The sequence below is a fragment of the Salmo trutta genome, unplaced genomic scaffold (genome assembly GCF_901001165.1).
Source record: "Salmo trutta unplaced genomic scaffold, fSalTru1.1, whole genome shotgun sequence".
In the NCBI taxonomy this organism is placed as follows: Eukaryota; Metazoa; Chordata; class Actinopteri; order Salmoniformes; family Salmonidae; genus Salmo; species Salmo trutta.
In genome coordinates, this window is record NW_021822469.1 from 672476 (window position 1) to 688392 (window position 15917).

At 45.9% G+C, this 15917-nt stretch overlaps 1 protein-coding gene across 4 annotated transcripts in view; it reads left to right on the forward strand.

Moving 5' to 3' along the window:
• Positions 1–15498, forward strand: part of usp8 (ubiquitin specific peptidase 8) — a 39060-nt gene extending 23562 nt beyond the window's left edge. For 3 of the 4 annotated variants that reach the window (XM_029743981.1, XM_029743982.1, XM_029743983.1), the window contains 4 exons: positions 8124–8360; positions 11872–12014; positions 12126–12258; positions 14474–15498. In XM_029743981.1, the coding sequence (XP_029599841.1) occupies positions 8124–8360; positions 11872–12014; positions 12126–12258; positions 14474–14632 (672 nt within the window). In that variant the 3' untranslated portion in view covers positions 14633–15498. Of the gene's footprint in view, positions 1–8123; positions 8361–10983; positions 11131–11871; positions 12015–12125; positions 12259–14473 lie in introns of those variants that run through there. The other variant, XM_029743984.1, reaches the window with a different exon arrangement.
• The last annotated feature ends 419 nt before the right edge of the window (positions 15499–15917 follow it).

A 15917-nucleotide genomic window follows, 5' to 3' on the forward strand; every position in this document is an offset into this window, starting at 1 on the left:
GTTGTATTGAGGCGAATTGTGTTGAGGCCAGTCGTGTTGAGGCCAGTCGTGTTGAGGCCAGTCGTGTTGAGGCCAGTCGTGTTGAGGCCAGTCGTGTTGAGGCCAGTCGTGTTGAGGCCAGTCGTGTTGAGGCCAGTCGTGTTGAGGCCAGTCGTGTTGAGGCCAGTCGTGTTGAGGCCAGTCGTGTTGAGGCCAGTCGTGTTGAGGCCAGTCGTGTTGAGGCCAGTCGTGTTGAGGCCAGTCGTGTTGAGGCCAGTCGTGTTGAGGCCAGTCGTGTTGAGGCCAGTCGTGTTGAGGCCAGTTGTATTGCGGCGAGTTGTGTTGATGTGAATTGTGTTGAGGCGAGTCGTGTTGAGGCGAGTCGTGTTGAGGCGAGTCGTGTTGAGGCGAATTGTATTGATGTGAATTGTATTGAGGCGAGTTGTGTTGATGTGAATTGTATTGAGGCTAGTTGTGTTGATGTGAATTGTGTTGAGGCGAGTCGTGTTGAGGCGAGTCGTGTTGAGGCGAGTCGTGTTGAGGCGAGTCGTGTTGAGGCGAGTCGTGTTGAGGCGAATTGTATTGATGTGAATTGTATTGAGGCGAGTTGTGTTGATGTGAATTGTATTGAGGCGAGTTGTATTGTGGCGAGTTGTGTTGTGGCGAGTTGTGTTGCGGCGAGTTGTGTTGCGGCGAGTTGTGTTGATGTGAATTGTATTGAGGCTAGTTGTGTTGATGTGAATTGTATTGCGGCGAGTTGTGTTGCGGCGAGTTGTGTTGCGGCGAGTTGTATTGAGGCTAGTTGTATTGAGGCCAGTCGTGTTGAGGCCAGTCGTGTTGAGGCCAGTCGTGTTGAGGCCAGTCGTGTTGAGGCCAGTCGTGTTGAGGCCAGTCGTGTTGAGGCCAGTCGTGTTGAGGCCAGTCGTGTTGAGGCCAGTCGTGTTGAGGCCAGTCGTGTTGAGGCCAGTCGTGTTGAGGCCAGTCGTGTTGAGGCCAGTCGTGTTGAGGCCAGTCGTGTTGAGGCCAGTCGTGTTGAGGCCAGTCGTGTTGAGGCCAGTCGTGTTGAGGCCAGTCGTGTTGCGGCCAGTCGTGTTGATGTGAATTGTGTTGCGGCGAGTTGTGTTGCGGCGAGTTGTGTTGATGTGAATTGTATTGAGGCTAGTTGTGTTGATGTGAATTGTATTGAGGCGAGTTGTATTGCGGCGAGTTGTGTTGATGTGAATTGTATTGAGGCTAGTTGTATTGCGGCGAGTTGTATTGCGGCGAGTTGTGTTGCGGCGAGTTGTGTTGATGTGAATTGTATTGAGGCGAGTTGTATTGCGGCGAGTTGTGTTGATGTGAATTGTATTGAGGCGAGTTGTATTGCGGCGAGTTGTATTGCGGCTAGTTGTGTTGATGTGAATTGTATTGAGGCTAGTTGTATTGCGGCAAGTTGTTTTGCGGCGAGTTGTGTTGATGTGAATTGTATTGAGGCGAGTTGTATTGCGGCGAGTTGTATTGCGGCGAGTTGTATTGCGGCTAGTTGTGTTGATGTGAATTGTATTGAGGCTAGTTGTGTTGATGTGAATTGTATTGAGGCGAGTTGTATTGCGGCGAGTTGTGTTGGTGTGAATTGTATTGCGGCGAGTTGTATTGCGGCGAGTTGTATTGCGGCGAGTTGTGTTGATGTGAATTGTGTTGAGGCGAGTCGTGTTGAGGCGGGTCGTGTTGAGGCGGGTCGTGTTGAGGTGAATTGTATTGAGGCGAGTTGTATTGCGGCTAGTTGTGTTGATGTGAATTGTATTGAGGCTAGTTGTGTTGATGTGAATTGTGTTGAGGCGAGTCGTGTTGAGGCGAGTCGTGTTGAGGCGAGTCGTGTTGAGGCGAGTCGTGTTGAGGCGAGTCGTGTTGAGGCGAGTCGTGTTGAGGCGAGTCGTGTTGAGGCGAATTGTATTGATGTGAATTGTATTGAGGCGAGTTGTGTTGATGTGAATTGTATTGAGGCGAGTTGTATTGTGGCGAGTTGTGTTGTGGCGAGTTGTGTTGCGGCGAGTTGGGTTGCGGCGAGTTGTGTTGATGTGAATTGTATTGAGGCTAGTTGTGTTGATGTGAATTGTATTGCGGCGAGTTGTGTTGCGGCGAGTTGTGTTGCGGCGAGTTGTATTGAGGCTAGTTGTATTGAGGCCAGTCGTGTTGAGGCCAGTCGTGTTGAGGCCAGTCGTGTTGAGGCCAGTCGTGTTGAGGCCAGTCGTGTTTGAGGCCAGAGGTTCGCCAGCCTGTTGAGGGCCAGTCGTTGATGCCAGTTGAGGCGTGTTGAGGCCAGTCGTGTTGAGGCCAGTCGTGTTGAGGCCATTCGTGTTGAGGCCAGTCGTGTTGAGGCCAGTCGTGTTGAGGCCAGTCGTGTTGAGGCCAGTCGTGTTGAGGCCAGTCGTGTTGAGGCCAGTCGTGTTGAGGCCAGTCGTGTTGAGGCCAGTCGTGTTGAGGCCAGTCGTGTTGAGGCCAGTCGTGTTGAGGCCAGTCGTGTTGCGGCCAGTCGTGTTGCGGCCAGTCGTGTTGATGTGAATTGTGTTGCGGCGAGTTGTGTTGCGGCGAGTTGTGTTGATGTGAATTGTATTGAGGCTAGTTGTGTTGATGTGAATTGTATTGAGGCGAGTTGTATTGCGGCGAGTTGTGTTGATGTGAATTGTATTGAGGCTAGTTGTATTGCGGCGAGTTGTATTGCGGCGAGTTGTGTTGCGGCGAGTTGTGTTGATGTGAATTGTATTGAGGCGAGTTGTATTGCGGCGAGTTGTGTTGATGTGAATTGTATTGAGGCGAGTTGTATTGCGGCGAGTTGTATTGCGGCTAGTTGTGTTGATGTGAATTGTATTGAGGCTAGTTGTATTGCGGCAAGTTGTTTTGCGGCGAGTTGTGTTGATGTGAATTGTATTGAGGCGAGTTGTATTGCGGCGAGTTGTATTGCGGCGAGTTGTATTGCGGCTAGTTGTGTTGATGTGAATTGTATTGAGGCTAGTTGTGTTGATGTGAATTGTATTGAGGCGAGTTGTATTGCGGCGAGTTGTGTTGGTGTGAATTGTATTGCGGCGAGTTGTATTGCGGCGAGTTGTATTGCGGCGAGTTGTGTTGATGTGAATTGTGTTGAGGCGAGTCGTGTTGAGGCGGGTCGTGTTGAGGCGGGTCGTGTTGAGGTGAATTGTATTGAGGCGAGTTGTATTGCGGCTAGTTGTGTTGATGTGAATTGTATTGAGGCGAGTTGTATTGAGGCGAGTTGTATTGAGGCGAGTTGTATTGAGGCGAGTTGTATTGAGGCGAGTTGTATTGAGGCGAGTTGTGTTGCGGCGAGTTGTATTGCGGCGAGTTGTATTGATGTGAATTGTATTGAGGCTAGTTGTATTGCGGCGAGTTGTATTGCGGCGAGTTGTGTTGATGTGAATTGTGTTGAGGCGAGTCGTGTTGAGGCGAGTCGTGTTGATGTGAATTGTATTGAGGCGAGTTGTGTTGCGGCGAGTTGTGTTGCGGCGAGTTGTGTTGCGGCGAGTTGTGTTGATGTGAGTTGTATTGAGGCTAGTTGTGTTGATGTGAATTGTATTGCGGCGAGTTGTGTTGCGGCGAGTTGTGTTGATGTGAATTGTATTGAGGCTAGTTGTATTGCGGCGAGTTGTGTTGCGGTGAGTTGTGTTGATGTGAATTGTATTGAGGCGAGTCGTGTTGTATTGAGTCGTGTTGTATTGAGGCGAGTTGTATTGAGGCGAGTTGTATTGTGGCGAGTTGTGTTGATGTGAATTGTATTGAGGCTAGTTGTATTGCGGCGAGTTGTGTTGATGTGAATTGTATTGAGGCTAGTTGTGTTGATGTGAATTGTGTTGAGGCGAGTCGTGTTGAGGCGAGTCGTGTTGATGTGAATTGTATTGAGGCGAGTTGTATTGCGGCGAGTTGTGTTGCTGTGAATTGTATTGAGGCTAGTTGTGTTGATGTGAATTGTATTGCGGCGAGTTGTGTTGCGGAGAGTTGTGTTGATGTGAATTGTATTGAGGCTAGTTGTATTGCGGCGATTTGTGTTGATGTGAATTGTATTGAGGCGAGTTGTATTGCGGCGAGTTGTGTTGATGTGAATTGTAATGAGGCGAGTTGTATTGCGGCGAGTTGTATTGCGGCTAGTTGTGTTGATGTGAATTGTATTGAGGCTAGTTGTATTGATGTGAATTGTATTGCGGCTAGTTGTATTGCGGCGAGTTGTGTTGCGGCGAGTTGTGTTGCGGCGAGTTGCGTTGTGGCGAGTTGCTTTGTGGCGAGTTGCGTTGCGGCGAGTTGTGTTGATGTGAATTGTATTGAGGCGAGTTGTATTGATGTGAATTCTATTGAGGCGAGTTGTATTGCGGCGAGTTGTATTGATGTGAATTGTATTGAGGCTAGTTGTATTGCGGCGAGTTGTATTGCGGCGAGTTGTGTTGATGTGAATTGTGTTGAGGCGAGTCGTGTTGAGGCGAGTCGTGTTGATGTGAATTGTATTGAGGCGAGTTGTGTTGCGGCGAGTTGTGTTGCGGCGAGTTGTGTTGCGGCGAGTTGTGTTGATGTGAGTTGTATTGAGGCTAGTTGTGTTGATGTGAATTGTATTGCGGCGAGTTGTGTTGCGGCGAGTTGTGTTGATGTGAATTGTATTGAGGCTAGTTGTATTGCGGCGAGTTGTGTTGATGTGAATTGTATTGAGGCGAGTCGTGTTGTATTGAGTCGTGTTGTATTGAGTCGTGTTGTATTGAGGCGAGTTGTATTGAGGCGAGTTGTATTGTGGCGAGTTGTGTTGATGTGAATTGTATTGAGGCTAGTTGTATTGCGGCGAGTTGTGTTGATGTGAATTGTATTGAGGCTAGTTGTGTTGATGTGAATTGTGTTGAGGCGAGTCGTGTTGAGGCGAGTCGTGTTGATGTGAATTGTATTGAGGCGAGTTGTATTGCGGCGAGTTGTGTTGCTGTGAATTGTATTGAGGCTAGTTGTGTTGATGTGAATTGTATTGCGGCGAGTTGTGTTGCGGAGAGTTGTGTTGATGTGAATTGTATTGAGGCGAGTTGTATTGCGGCGAGTTGTATTGCGGCTAGTTGTGTTGATGTGAATTGTATTGAGGCTAGTTGTATTGATGTGAATTGTATTGCGGCTAGTTGTATTGCGGCGAGTTGTGTTGCGGCGAGTTGTGTTGCGGCGAGTTGCGTTGTGGCGAGTTGCGTTGTGGCGAGTTGCGTTGCGGCGAGTTGTGTTGATGTGAATTGTATTGAGGCGAGTTGTATTGATGTGAATTCTATTGAGGCGAGTTGTATTGCGGCGAGTTGTATTGATGTGAATTGTATTGAGGCTAGTTGTATTGCGGCGAGTTGTATTGCGGCGAGTTGTGTTGATGTGAATTGTGTTGAGGCGAGTCGTGTTGAGGCGAGTCGTGTTGATGTGAATTGTATTGAGGCGAGTTGTATTGCGGCTAGTTGTGTTGAGGCGAGTTGTGTTGCGGCGAGTTGTGTTGATGTGAATTGTATTGAGGCTAGTTGTATTGCGGCGAGTTGTATTGCGGCTAGTTGTGTTGATGTGAATTGTATTGAGGCTAGTTGTATTGATGTGAATTGTATTGCGGCTAGTTGTATTGCGGCGAGTTGTGTTGCGGCGAGTTGTGTTGCGGCGAGTTGCGTTGTGGCGAGTTGCGTTGTGGCGAGTTGCGTTGCGGCGAGTTGTGTTGATGTGAATTGTATTGAGGCGAGTTGTATTGATGTGAATTCTATTGAGGCGAGTTGTATTGCGGCGAGTTGTATTGATGTGAATTGTATTGAGGCTAGTTGTATTGCGGCGAGTTGTATTGCGGCGAGTTGTGTTGATGTGAATTGTGTTGAGGCGAGTCGTGTTGAGGCGAGTCGTGTTGATGTGAATTGTATTGAGGCGAGTTGTATTGCGGCTAGTTGTGTTGAGGCGAGTTGTGTTGCGGCGAGTTGTGTTGATGTGAATTGTATTGAGGCTAGTTGTATTGCGGCGAGTTGTGTTGATGTGAATTGTATTGAGGCTAGTTGTGTTGATGTGAGTTGTGTTGATGTGAATTGTATTGAGGCTAGTTGTGTTGATGTGAATTGTATTGAGGCGAGTTGTATTGAGGCGAGTTGTATTGAGGCGAGTTGTATTGAGGCGAGTTGTATTGCGGCGAGTTGTGTTGATGTGAATTGTATTGAGGCAAGTTGTATTGCGGCGAGTTGTATTGAGGCGAGTTGTATTGAGGCGAGTTGTATTAAGGCGAGTTGTGTTGATGTGAATTGTATTGAGGCTAGTTGTATTGCGGCGAGTTGTATTGCGGTGAGTTGTATTGCGGCGAGTTGTGTTGATGTGAATTGTATTGAGGCGAGTTGTATTGCGGCGAGTTGTATTGCGACGAGTTGTATTGCGTCTAGTTGTGTTGATGTGAATTGTATTGAGGCTAGTTGTATTGCGGCGAGTTGTGTTGATGTGAATTGTATTGAGGCTAGTTGTATTGAGGCTAGTTGTATTGAGGCTAGTTGTATTGCGGCGAGTTGTATTGAGGCTAGTTGTATTGAGGCTAGTTGTATTGAGGCGAGTTGTGTTGCGGCGAGTTGTATTGCGGCGAGTTGTATTGCGGCGAGTTGTGTTGCGGCGAGTTGTGTTGATGTGAATTGTATTGAGGCTAGTTGTATTGATGTGAATTGTATTGAGGCTAGTTGTATTGCGGCGAGTTGTGTTGATGTGAATTGTATTGAGGCTAGTTGTATTGAGGCTAGTTGTATTGCGGCGAGTTGTATTGATGTGAATTGTGTTGAGGCAAGTTGTATTGCGGCGAGTTGTATTGAGGCGAGTTGTATTAAGGCGAGTTGTGTTGATGTGAATTGTATTGAGGCTAGTTGTATTGCGGCGAGTTGTATTGCGGTGAGTTGTATTGCGGCGAGTTGTGTTGTGAATTGTATTGAGGCGAGTTGTATTGCGGCGAGTTGTATTGCGACGAGTTGTATTGCGGCTAGTTGTGTTGATGTGAATTGTATTGAGGCTAGTTGTATTGCGGCGAGTTGTGTTGATGTGAATTGTATTGAGGCTAGTTGTATTGAGGCTAGTTGTATTGAGGCTAGTTGTATTGAGGCTAGTTGTATTGCGGCGAGTTGTATTGAGGCTAGTTGTATTGAGGCTAGTTGTATTGAGGCTAGTTGTATTGAGGCTAGTTGTGTTGCGGCGAGTTGTATTGCGGCGAGTTGTATTGCGGCGAGTTGTGTTGCGGCGAGTTGTGTTGATGTGAATTGTATTGAGGCTAGTTGTATTGATGTGAATTGTATTGAGGCTAGTTGTATTGCGGCGAGTTGTGTTGATGTGAATTGTATTGAGGCTAGTTGTGTTGATGTGAATTGTATTGAGGCGAGTTGTATTGCGGCGAGTTGTGTTGCGGCGAGTTGTGTTGATGTGAATTGTATTGAGGCTAGTTGTATTGCGGCGAGTTGTATTGCGGCGAGTTGTGTTGCGGCGAGTTGTGTTGATGTGAATTGTATTGAGGCGAGTTGTATTGCGGCGAGTTGTGTTGCGGCGAGTTGTGTTGATGTGAATTGTATTGCGGCGAGTTGTATTGCGGCGAGTTGTATTGCGGCGAGTTGTATTGATGTGAATTGTATTGAGGCTAGTTGTATTGAGGCTAGTTGTATTGCGGCGAGTTGTATTGATGTGAATTGTGTTGCGGCGAGTTGTGTTGCGGCGAGTTGTGTTGATGTGAATTGTATTGAGGCTAGTTGTGTTGATGTGAATTGTATTGAGGCTAGTTGTATTGAGGCTAGTTGTATTGCGGCGAGTTGTATTGCGGCGAGTTGTGTTGATGTGAGTTGTATTGCGGCGAGTTGTATTGCGGCGGGTTGTGTTGATGTGAATTGTATTGAGGCGAGTTGTGTTGATGTGAATTGTATTGCGGCGAGTTGTGTTGATGTGAATTGTATTGCGGCGAGTTGTATTGCGGCGAGTTGAATTGCGGCGAGTTGTGTTGAGGCTTGTTGTATTGAGACTAGTTGTATTGATGTGAATTGTGTTGAGGCTAGTTGTATTGATGGGATTTTTTATTGAGTCTAGTTGTATTGATGTGATTTGTGTTGAGGCTAGTTGTATTGATGTGAATTGTGTTGAGGCTGGTTGTTTCTCCACCTGTCCTCTCTCTGAAGGTAGCTAACCGTAAGTGCTACACGGAGGAGGAGAATGATGATCTGGACGACCAGCGGGCCGCTGACCAGGCCTGGAGCAAACACAAGATGCTCAACGAATCTATCATCGTAGCGCTGTTCCAGGGACAGTTTAAGAGCACAGTTCAGTGTCTCACCTGCCACAGGAAGTCCCGCACCTTCGAGACCTTTATGTACCTGACCCTGCCGCTGGCCTCCACCAACAAGTGTTCCCTGCAGGTAAGACAACACGCCTGTTTACACATACGGCTCGTTCTTCCAAATGAAAACCTTTTTTCTGTCCCTTTTTGATATTTTAAGTAGAAATTGGTCGGAAATATAGCATTTTAAAAGCCTGTTATATTAAATTAAGTGCCCATATGGGAAATTCTATAAATATATAATATATTATTTTTTATATGAATAAAGGCTAGCTAAAGTGCCACAATTCAGCATTTTGACATGTCCCTCTGTGCATCCTTCTGACTTCTAGGAAGATTTTAACCCAGTTAATTTCACCATCATTGTAAAGCCCTGGTTATTCTGTTGCTTTGACAGTCATTTCTGAACATCATTATTCATTTCATGTGATTCATCTAATACCATGAAATGTCTGTCCCTCATTTGAACATTTCTGTCTGATTTTAGGATGAAATTGTCAACCCTGTTATGTTTTAGTTGTAACCTAATGTAGCAGGCGGAGACACCTGAGCAGAGTCCCCACACCTGCTTTTCAGGGGGAAAGGAAACCAGGCTAAAAACAAGATGTTTCTGGGGGTGTTTTTGGCACTTTTACTGGAGTCATTAGTTTTAATTGAACCTCTTGAGATGGAAAACTGTGTTTTTTAGGAAGGTGAACATGTGCTCTTTATGACGATGTTAAAATGAGGTGAAATAAGAAACAAAATGATGAAGTCACACTACACGAGGTGTACACACACACCTATATACACACACACACACACACACACACACACACCTATACACACACACACACACCTATACACACACACACCTATACACACACACACACACACCTATACACACACATACACACACACACCTATACACACACACACACCCCTTTGAGACCATCATGTACCTCTCTCTGCTGCTGGCTTCAACCAATAAGGGATTCCCATAGGTTAGGAGACACGCGTGTGTGTGTGTAGATGCACGTGTATACACACGCACACACACACACACAGACATGCACACATTCACACACTTTCAACCAACACTGCCTCAACGACCAAAATGTTATGTTTGAAACATAATACAATGTGTAACCAACCCTCTCCTCTGTTAGGCTTGTCTACTGTTCTACCGTGTTCCAGGACTGTCTGAAGTCTACTGTTCTACTGTGTTCCAGGACTGTCTGAAGTCTACTGTTCTACTGTGTTCCAGGACTGTCTGAAGTCTACTGTTCTACTGTGTTCCAGGACTGTCTGAAGTCTACTGTCTTACTGTGTTCCAGGACTGTCTGAAGTCTACTGTTCTACTGTGTTCCAGGACTGTCTACTGTTCTACTGTGTTCCAGGACTGTCTGAAGTCTACTGTCCTACTGTGTTCCAGGACTGTCTGAAGTCCACTGTTCTACTGTGTTCCAGGACTGTCTGAAGTCTACTGTCATACTGTGTTCCAGGACTGTCTGAAGTCTACTGTCATACTGTGTTCCAGGACTGTCTGAAGTCTACTGTCCTACTGTGTTCCAGGACTGTCTGAAGTCTACTGTCATACTGTGTTCCAGGACTGTCTGAAGTCTACTGTTCTACTGTGTTCCAGGACTGTCTGAAGTCTACTGTCCTACTGTGTTCCAGGACTGTCTGAAGTCTACTGTCCTACTGTGTTCCAGGACTGTCTGAAGTCTACTGTCATACTGTGTTCCAGGACTGTCTGAAGTCTACTGTCCTACTGTGTTCCAGGACTGTCTGAAGTCTACTGTCATACTGTGTTCCAGGACTGTCTGAAGTCTACTGTCATACTGTGTTCCAGGACTGTCTGAAGTCTACTGTCCTACTGTGTTCCAGGACTGTCTGAAGTCTACTGTCATACTGTGTTCCAGGACTGTCTGAAGTCTACTGTCATACTGTGTTCCAGGACTGTCTGAAGTCTACTGTCCTACTGTGTTCCAGGACTGTCTGAAGTCTACTGTCATACTGTGTTCCAGGACTGTCTGAAGTCTACTGTTCTACTGTGTTCCAGGACTGTCTGAAGTCTACTGTCCTACTGTGTTCCAGGACTGTCTGAAGTCTACTGTCCTACTGTGTTCCAGGACTGTCTGAAGTCTACTGTCATACTGTGTTCCAGGACTGTCTGAAGTCTACTGTCCTACTGTGTTCCAGGACTGTCTGAAGTCTACTGTCCTACTGTGTTCCAGGACTGTCTGAAGTCTACTGTCTTACTGTGTTCCAGGACTGTCTGAAGTCTACTGTCTTACTGTGTTCCAGGACTGTCTGAAGTCTACTGTCTTACTGTGTTCCAGGACTGTCTGAAGTCTACTGTTCTACTGTGTTCCAGGACTGTCTGAAGTCTACTGTTCTACTGTGTTCCAGGACTGTCTGAAGTCTACTGTCTTACTGTGTTCCAGGACTGTCTGAAGTCTACTGTTCTACTGTGTTCCAGGACTGTCTGAAGTCTACTGTTCTACTGTGTTCCAGGACTGTCTGAAGTCTACTGTCCTACTGTGTTCCAGGACTGTCTGAAGTCTACTGTCATACTGTGTTCCAGGACTGTCTGAAGTCTACTGTTCTACTGTGTTCCAGGACTGTCTGAAGTCTACTGTCCTACTGTGTTCCAGGACTGTCTGAAGTCTACTGTTCTACTGTGTTCCAGGACTGTCTACTGTCCTACTGTGTTCCAGGACTGTCTGAAGCTGTCTAATCTAACCATGTCCTACTGTGTTCCAGGACTGTCTGAAGCTGTCTAATCTAACCATGTCTTACTGTGTGTTCCAGGACTGTCTGAAGCTGTCTAATCTAACCATGTCTTACTGTGTTCCAGGACTGTCTAAAGCTGTCTAATCTAACCATGTCTTACTGTGTTCCAGGACTGTCTGAAGCTGTCTAATCTAACCATGTTTTACTGTGTTCCAGGACTGTCTGAAGCTGTCTAACATAACCATGTCTTACTGTGTGTTCCAGGACTGTCTGAAGCTGTCTAATCTAACCATGTCCTACTGTGTTCCAGGACTGTCTGAAGCTGTCTAATCTAACCATGTCTTACTGTGTGTTCCAGGACTGTCTGAAGCTGTCTAATCTAACCATGTTTTACTGTGTGTTCCAGGACTGTCTGAAGCTGTCTAATCTAACCATGTCCTACTGTGTTCCAGGACTGTCTGAAGCTGTCTAATCTAACCATGTCTTACTGTGTTCCAGGACTGTCTGAAGCTGTCTAATCTAACCATGTCCTACTGTGTTCCAGGACTGTCTGAAGCTGTCTAATCTAACCATGTCTTACTGTGTGTTCCAGGACTGTCTGAAGCTGTCTAATCTAACCATGTCTTACTGTGTTCCAGGACTGTCTGAAGCTGTCTAATCTAACCATGTCTTACTGTGTGTTCCAGGACTGTCTGAAGCTGTCTAATCTAACCATGTCCTACTGTGTTCCAGGACTGTCTGAAGCTGTCTAATCTAACCATGTCTTACTGTGTGTTCCAGGACTGTCTGAAGCTGTCTAATCTAACCATGTCCTACTGTGTTCCAGGACTGTCTGAAGCTGTCTAATCTAACCATGTCTTACTGTGTTCCAGGACTGTCTGAAGCTGTTTTCTAAGGAGGAGAAGCTGACCGACCAGAACAAGGTGTTCTGTCGACACTGTAAAGCTCTCAGAGACTCCATCAAGAAACTGGAGATCTGGAAGGTCCCGCCCATCATACTGGTTCACCTTAAACGGTACCTACTTACAACACCGTGTGCATTTGAAATGACACATGATGACCAAGACACACACATACACACACCGATAACAATGTGTATTAACCCCAGTACTGCCGTCTCTTGTAGGTTCTCGTACGAGGGCCGTTGGAAGCAGAAGCTGCAGACGACAGTAGACTTCCCTCTGGAGAATCTAGACCTCAGTCAGTATGTCATCGGACCCAGAGCCAGCCTCAAGAGATACAACCTGTTTGGAGTGTCTGTAAGTACTATTACCACCAGCCTGGAAACACTGCAGTCAAATACTTTGCTGTGCGTCTTCTGGTCCTGTGTGGCTCAGTTGGTAGAGCATGGGTCTTGTAACGACAGGGTTGTGGGTTCCCCCAGTGGCCACTCATACCAAAATGTATGCCCCTATCAACTACTGTCACTTTGGATAAAAGCCTTTGGTAAATTACATGCGCTATATATACTAAAGTATGTGGACACCCCTTCAAATTGATGGATTCTGCTATTTCAGCCGCACCCGTTGCTGACAGGTGTATAAAATCGAGTACACAGCCACACAAGCTCCATAGACAAACATTGTCAGTAGAATGGCCTTACTGAAGAGGTCAGTGACTTTCAACGTGGCACCGTCATAGGATGCTACCAAGTCAGTTCGTCAAATTTCTGCCCTAATAGAACTGTCCCGGTCAACTGTAAGTGCTGTTATTGTGAAGTGGAAACGTCTAGGAGCATCAACGGCTCAACCGCAAAGTGGGAGGCCACAAGCTCACTGAACGGGACCGGTGAGTGCTGAAGCACGTAGCGCGTAAAAATGGTCTGTTCTCGGATTGCAACTCTCACTACCAAGTTCCAAACTGCCTCTGGAAGCAACGTCAGCACACTAAAAAGTTTGTCAGGATCTTCATGAAATGGGTTTCCATGGCCGAGCAGCCGCACACATAAGCTTAAGATCACCATGGGCAATGCCAAGCGTCGGCTGGAGTGGTGTAAAGCTCGCCACCATTGGACTCTGGAGCAGTGGAAATGCATTATCTGGCGTAATGAATCACGCTTCACCATCTGGCAGTCCGACGGACGAATCTGGGTTTAGCGGATGCCAGGAGAATGCTACCTGCCCGAATGCACAATGCCAACTGTAAAGTTTGGTGTAGGAGAAATAATGGTCTGGGGCTGTTTTTCATGGTTTGGGCCCCTTAGTTACAGTGAAGGGAAATCTTAACGCTACAGCATACAATGACTTTCTAGACTAGAGACTGTGCTTCCAACTTTGTGGCAACAGTTTGGGGAAGGCCCTTTCCTGTTTCAGCATGACAATGCCCCCTTGCACAAAGCGAGGTCCATACAGAAATGGTTTGTCAAGATCTGTGTGGAAGTACTTGACTGGCCTGCACAGAGCCCTGACCTCAACCCTCAACCTCAAATAACTCACATGTCACCAGCAAAGCACCACCACACCTCCTCCATGCTTCACGGTGGGAACCACACATGTGGAGATTATCCGTTCACCTATTCTGCGTCTCACAAAGACTAGGCTGTTGGAACCAAAAATCTCACATTTCTACCCATCAGACCAAAGGACAGATATTCACGGGTCTAATGTCCATTGCTCATGTTTCTTGGCCCAAGCAAGTCTTTTCTTCTTATTGGTGTCCTTCAGTAGTGGTTTCTTTGCGGCAAAGCCAATAAGGCCTGATTCACGCAGTCTCCTCTGAACAGTTGATGTTGAGATGTGTCTGTTACTTGAAATCTGTGAAGCATTTATTTGGGCTGCAATCTGAGGCTGGTAACTCTAATGAACTCTGGGTCTTCCTTTCCTGTGGCGGTCCTCGTGTGAGCCAGTTTCATCATAGCGCTTGAGGGTTTTGCGACTGCACTTGAAGAAACTGTCAAAGTTCTTGAAATGTTCCGTATTGACTGACCTTCATGTCTTAAAGTAATGATGGACTGTCGTTTCTCTTTGCTTATTTGAGCTGTTCTTGCCATAATATGGACTTGGTCTTTTACCAATTAGAGCTACCTTCTATATACCACCCCTACCTTGTCACAACAGAACTGATTGGCTCAAACGCATTAAGAAGGACAGAAATTCCACAAATGAACTTTTAATAAGACACACCTGTTAATTGAAATGCATTCCAGGTGACAACCTCATGAAGCTGAGAGAATGCCAAGAGTGTGAAAATCTGTTATCAAGGGTGGATACTTTGAAGAATATCAAATAGAAAATATATTTTGATTTGTTTAGCACTTTTTTGGTTACTACATGATTCCATATGTGTTATTTCATAGTTTTGATGTCTTCACTATTATTATACAATGTAGAAAATAGTAAAATAAAGAAAAACCCTTGACTCAGGAGGTGTGTCCAAACTTTTGACTGGTAGTGTTATATATATACATATATATATATATACAAACAAACAAACAAACATGCCGTTAACCCTCTGTGTCCTTCCCTTCTGTAACAGAACCATTATGGTGGTCTGGATGGGGGTCACTACACAGCCTACTGTAAGAACGCCATGAAACAGCGCTGGTACAAGTTTGACGACCACGAGGTCTCTGAAATCTCCACCTCCACCGTCAAGTCCTCCGCAGCGTACATCTTCTTCTTCTCCTCCCTGTGAGAGCAGAGCTGCAACACTGCTAGGAGCTATGAGGCTACATAAAGGCTACATAAAGGCTAGCTAACATGCAGGCTGCTTTGACTCAGCTTCCTCTGCTGGTGGGAGAAAGGAACTGAACTGGTGATGTTTTTGTGAACTGAACTGAACTGCCAGGGGCCATACTTGTGAACCTTTGCTTAGACCATGGTTTAAACCATTAGTCTAAAATGGCTAGCTTCTAGCTTTTTCTCTCAGGCCAACCTGGCCAAATTAGCCACGATGCTAATTAGCCACGATGCTTAGGCCAGCTAAGCACATGATTTATATCCGATAACAAATCAACCTATCAGATAACTTAGAGCCACCATCCAATCACATTTGTTCATTAGGTAAATTTGCTTCCAACTGATTGGTTTAATTTGTTACCCATGGTCTAAGTGGAGTTTCCCCAATATATTTTTTGCATGATGCTTCCTTAACTAGGCAAGTGGCATCATCAAAAATGACTGTTTTCGCATATATGATGAAGTTCCATGTTTTTGCTTATCCATTCAACACACATCCATGTACTTTTCAATTAAAAAAAGTAGGAGGATTATATTGTAACTCTTGTTCTTCATACATTGTCAAAGGCGCTGACTCTCGTGGTGTTGTCAAATAGCAGTAATTTACCACTGCTTGTCCGGGGTGGTGGCGTGATCTACTCCATGGCGGCTGTTCTGAATACCATTGGGAGCAAGATTTGTTTTTAAGGAGGAAAATCATGGTCTAAGCAAAAGTTCACTAGTATGGCCATGCAAGGTTTGGTGGTTTTGGATAACTGAACTGGCTAGGTCTGGTGGTTTTGGTAGACTGAACTGACAGGTTGAAATGTGGACATGTGAAAAGAGAGGGACATACTGTAGTGTGTGGTGGAAGGGTGGGTTAGTGACTGGGTGTGTGCAGGAAAGGGAGAGACATACTGTAGTGTGTGGTGGAAGGGTGGGTTAGTGACTGGGTGTGTGCAGGAAAGGGAGAGACGCAGGCACTCCAATGCTTCAACTCATAGAGGACTCAACAGCTGTTAAAACACAACGTCTATTCATATTAAACCAGAGAGTAGGGAGAGGGTTCCCTGTTCTAATCACTGCAACTTATAACTTAACACAGCAACGTTGTAATTCTGCTAGTTCTGGGTTTCAGTTGAGTCTGTGTGGAGTGGACGGACTTTTGTTAGTATACACAGACCTTATTTAAGCTTCCATTTACTGTGAATCTTCTAGTGAAGATTATAGGGACGTTTAGTTAGGGAGAGTGACGTATAGGG